Source organism: Trypanosoma grayi (genome assembly GCF_000691245.1).
Source record: "Trypanosoma grayi strain ANR4 Tgr_1148_V1, whole genome shotgun sequence".
NCBI classification, from domain to species: Eukaryota; Euglenozoa; class Kinetoplastea; order Trypanosomatida; family Trypanosomatidae; genus Trypanosoma; species Trypanosoma grayi.
In genome coordinates this window covers 1-4,870 of record NW_008826767.1, presented here as the reverse complement: position 1 = coordinate 4,870, position 4,870 = coordinate 1, and the positions used below count along the sequence as shown (strand labels likewise).

Genomic DNA, 4,870 nt, shown 5'->3' with positions numbered 1-4,870 from the left:
TGGGCGAGCATGCCGCTAGCCCAGGCCGCAACGCGTGCCGCGGCTCCGTGGCGCAGCCGTCGCTGCTGCTGCTGCTGGTGGTGCGACGGTGGCTGTGCTGCGGCGATGCGGGTCATGTGCTGCCGCGCCAGCTGCAGTGTCATGTTGCGCGCGCTCAGACTGAAGGTCACCACCGGGAGGTGGCCAAAGTGCGCGGCGGTCTGTTTGATGCGAACGGCAAGTGCGCTCGCGAGAAGTCCGTGCCTGGCGTAGAACTGCAGCGCTAACACAACCCGCACCCTCATCTCCCGCATCTTACCATGAGCTGCTACGCGAGAGAGGGGAGAGGGGGACGGCATACCGACAGTCCTGTGCGGCGATGTTGCTGCAGCCGACGCACTCTGCACGTCCGTCGGGGACGCCGGCCACTGGAGCTCGCTGCGCCGCGCAGGCGTGGAGGCACTGATGCAAATCGCCTGCATGCCGTTCGGGAACGGGGTCTCATCCACGGTCACGTCAATACGCACCGGTGGGGGGATTTCCTGCACCGATGCAGCGAGAAAGCCCTGTGAGTCTCTCTTATCTCCCCGTGTTATGCTGCTTGAACGTATTTGCTGGTGCTGGTGCTGCTGCTTCTTCCGCTTCTGGCGCGGAAGATACGCGCCCAATTCGAGGCGCTCCACGATGACGCCATTACGTCTGCCGCTTCTTTTCAGCACAAACAGGGACCCTTGCCGCGTCAGCACCACCGACCGTGGGGCAAATCGTGTGGAGAGAGGCTCGAGGCAACCACTGCTTCTGTTGGCGCCCGTGTTGTTGTTGTTGTTGTTGTTGCTGCTTACGCCGCCAAGAGGCAGCATTTGTTCACAGTGCGCGGCAAAAACAGGTTCGAGAGCCTCTGCGGCGCGGCGGTCGATGCCGAGCAGCTGCACAAAGTTGTTGCTGAGCTCCACAACCCTCAGCGGGTCTGTGAGCCGCATGGATGGAGCCGTGCCATCATCCTGCCGCGCCATCAAGAGGCCGCTCCTGCCGCCACGCCGCACCTCTTTTTCTTTTGTGTGTCTTTAGCGCGAGGTACCTATGAGAGACGGAAGGAACCAAAAAAGAAAAAATAGATAAGTTGGCAGCGAGGCATACACAACGGCGCGGGGTGACGGATCCCCTCAATCCGCACCGTACGCCGCGTTCATCCTGGCAAGAGTGAATGATTTGTTGTTTGTTTGTTTGTTTTTTTCGTTCCAGAAGCAGAGCACGTGAGGTGCGAAAAGGAAGAGGAAAAGAAAGAAAGAAAGAAAAAAAAAACAACGAAGCACAGGCAAGCTACAGATTACATCGCGTGGGACACACAGGAGCAACCACTCGTTTTTGGCTGGATCTTTTATTATACATTCACTATGAGCATGGGTCCGCTCTTTTTTTGTGTGTCTGTGTTTTCCTGCTACGTGGCACTATCGTTTCAGCTGCTTATCTTCCCTGCGTTGCTGCATATCAAGAGAAAAGAACATCACTCCTTTCATCCTTCGGCGCACTGCACCGTGGCTCATTTGTTCTTCTCAGTTCTCGGCGGGTGCCAGCCACCCAAGCTGCGAACCGGTATGGGAACAAACTCATGCTCTGGCTGTGGCTGTCGCGGTGGCGGCAGTTCGCCACGTCGTAGATTCGCAGAGGGCATCCGCTTCACGAGGGACGAGCGTCGTGGCAGCCGTTTGGCGAAACTCCGAAGACTGCGGATGCGCGGTGGCAGAACGCAGGTGCGTGGTTGGCCAATAAACAGCGACGGTGCCGACAGCCTCTGGACGTGGCGGTGGCTCGTGTAGAGCGGCACCCAGCGCGGGCGGTTGCGCACCACCCGCGGGGCGACGAGGCGTGAGAGGAATGGGTTATTCAGGCCCCGCGAGTCAATGAGGCCCAATATGGAGCGCCAGTAGCTGTCCTGCGTGCGGTATGACCGTGCGCTGTTGGGGAGTCTGCGGCGCGACTGAGCAGGGCTGCGGTATACTACCTGTGAGAGGTAACTGTTGGCTGATGGCCAGTAGGATAGCAAGGAAGCTCCGTAGGTATCAAGGCTTCTTCCCACAGGCGGCGGCGGCGGCAGTGCCGTAGCGCCACGAGGAGACCCGCACCCCGTGACGAGACTGTGACCAGAAACGGAAAATGCACTCTCGGGCATCGACTGCTGCTCCATGTCACCGGTTGTGTTCGCCGGCGCTGTCTCCTTCACCTTCGCCACGGGAGGTACGGGTGGAGATGGAGATGGCACACATTGCGGGCTCATGGGTTCCAAAGCACGTGCCATTATGGCCATTCCGTCGAGCGCCAGATTGTTGTATCCATCTTCGGTCACTGAGCGAGGCGGGTGTTGGTTGGACGATATGAATCGTGCCCAGTTAAACGGCGGGGACGATGTCAACGGCGGTGCGAGAGGGATGAAGGGAGCAGCACCGCCACCCCCGCTACCAGTCCTATCTACGGTTTCGTTACCAGAGTTAGCCGTATTATTCTCACCCTGCGGCGGCACATGCTGCACGGTGGGCAAACCGCTCTGGCCAAGCGCCCTGTGAAAGAATGTCGCCCAAGGCAGCGCTGCAGTACGCGTGGATGGACGGTGCGGGTAGATATTTTGCGTCATGGCCCCCCCAACCTCCGGTGGGCCGAACCCCTCACCCAGGTCGAGGCGTATCGTCGCCGGCTGCCATGGTATACGTTGCGGCCGACGCCGTTCACGGTCCGACATGCGGGGTGTCGTGCGTCGCGCCCCCACGCCAAGTTTCGGCAGCGTCGGTGAAACCTCGATCGTGTCGCCGCCCGATTTTCGCGGCGGCAGCGTGCCTGCTCCGCCGCCACTATCTGTAGTAGCCTCACCATCACCGCCAACATTGCCTCGGCCTCTACCGCTCCTGAGAGGGACCTTGGGGAGCGCAACACCAGGCGTCACCTTCTTTGTCGACTGTGTCAGCGACGACTGTGGCTCCTTTGGCCGCTTACCCGCGCCCTTTGTTGGTAGTGGGCTATCGGCGCCGCGGCCACCTGCCGGGTTGCGTGTTCGCTCTTGCGTGGGCGGGCGCGGCGTACTCCACCCCACTAACTCGCTTGGTTCGTGCGTGGCAGACGGCGAGGCACCATGTTGGTCACTCAGCTGTTTGGCGACGCCAGTAGAAGAAACATCGCCGCCGTCCTGCTGCCCACCGGGGCCCCACCCACCCGAACCTCTCTGTTGCAAGGCATTGGTGGCGTCAGCTTGCTGTGATAGGCTGGCTGAAGCCTCGGTGAGGCCGGCTTGAGGCGTTTTCCCATCCCCACTGACGGCGTTGCTGGGTTCGCGATCGATGCCGGCGACGTCACCAACACTACCATCGCCGCGAATCACATCATAAGAGTGTATGTCGTTGCTATTGGATCCGCCAGCCCTTCCTCCTTCCGACTTGGAGGCCCCTGCAACCGATACAGAGACATTCCCTGCGCCACTGACTTGCTTTTCCAAGTTGTCCGTCAAGGCAGTGGGAGTTGAACCCCCAGATGCAGCTTGAGTCGCTCCAGTTGGTGTTGCTCTTGCTGCCACTGCTGCTGGTCCTCGCACAATAGAGGCATTTTCAGGTGAATTCGCGGCCAGTTGCGCACTCCCAGCACCATCCTGGCGCAGATCAGGTGTGCCGGATGGCAATCCCTGTGCCGGACGAGTAACACCGCTGATGCTTCCACCAGTTGAGCCCCTCCATTTCATGGAGGCGCCCCCCAACGGAGCCCGCTGAAGGTGCCGGAGTATATGAATGAGGACTTGCGTGTCGGCCTCGACAACTTGTGCCATGTAATCCGCCTGCGTCGCCGCATCTTCGTTGTTCTCATCCTGGAAAAATTTCATCACTTTGGCAGCATCTTTGGGCCCCTTCTCCGCGGAGACGACGAGTTCATCGAGGGCAATCAGCTGTTTATGCAACTCCTCGTAGCCTCTTGCGAGCGCACGCACACGTCGGTTCGTGGCAGATCTCGTCCGCCCGGAGATGCTTCCCATCCCCTCACCCCCACGCAGCGACCAGCTCGCCTCGCCCACTGATGAACTGACGCGGGCGGTCCGTTTCCCCACATGGCTCGCTTCACCACCACCACCACTGCCACTACCACCATCACCCTGCTGGAACGTTGGCAGCACTGCACCAAGAGTGCCCGGCAGAGGGGAGACAGCCCTTCCCACGCTGGAGCTGCCGCTCGGGCGGCCCACTGAAATGGAATGCTTGGAAGTTGGCCTGTCTCTTATTTTTCCTCCGCTTCCCCTTCCGCTTCCGCTTCTGCTTCCACCTGCTGCTCCCGCCGACAGTGGCGATGCCGCACGGAAGAGCGCAGATGCGGACGACGGGGGTGAAGGGGACGCGCGGGGTGTGCGGCGCGACGGTGTCCCCCGCCAACTGCGACTCACCGAAGGGGATTGTTGGCGCGAGGCGGTGCTGCGTGACGTGCTGTGGGCCGACTTGTCCTTCGTCCACTCCGTCTGCACGCCGTGCTCTCGCGTCTCCACGCCAGCATTGCTAATGCCAGTGGCGGCATAAACGCTTCCACTAACACTGTTGTTGCCTTGACGCAGAGAGCTCTTCGATGGGCTGAGCGGGAGCGGCGAAGATGATAGCATCGGCGTGGACGTATGAGTCGCCAACTCCCTCACAGGCGTGCGTCTGTTGCCCGAAGTAACGCGTTGCCGGCTGGTGCTCTGCGAGTTGCGCGGCGTCGCTGTGCGGATGTTTTCACGCCGCAGCGAGCTCGGTGAGGAGACTTGCTGCCGCCGCCCGCTAGAAGAGCTGCCACGGCCGGTCACCGACTCCGGCGGCAGCGACAAACTCTCCCGCTGCGTCTCGGTGGACGCCGACGGGGTCCCGAGGCTGCCGAGCTGCGGCGGCCGCTG

The 4,870-nt window shown here is 61.1% G+C and overlaps 2 protein-coding genes across 2 annotated transcripts; both read right to left on the bottom strand.

The window, feature by feature from the left end:
- Nucleotides 1-992, bottom strand: DQ04_11481010 (hypothetical protein; the record flags this gene model as incomplete). The annotated part of the gene is made up of 1 exon (XM_009316535.1): nt 1-992. A coding segment is annotated over one exon (992 nt), but the record flags the coding sequence as incomplete, so codon positions are not given.
- Nucleotides 993-1,519: 527 nt separating this feature from the next.
- DQ04_11481000 (hypothetical protein) lies at nt 1,520-4,600 on the bottom strand (the record flags this gene model as incomplete). The annotated part of the gene is made up of 1 exon (XM_009316534.1): nt 1,520-4,600. The coding sequence occupies one exon, from the start codon at nt 4,598-4,600 to the stop codon at nt 1,520-1,522; it is 3,081 nt and encodes a 1,026-aa protein (XP_009314809.1).
- Between the last annotated feature and the right edge of the window lie 270 nt (nt 4,601-4,870).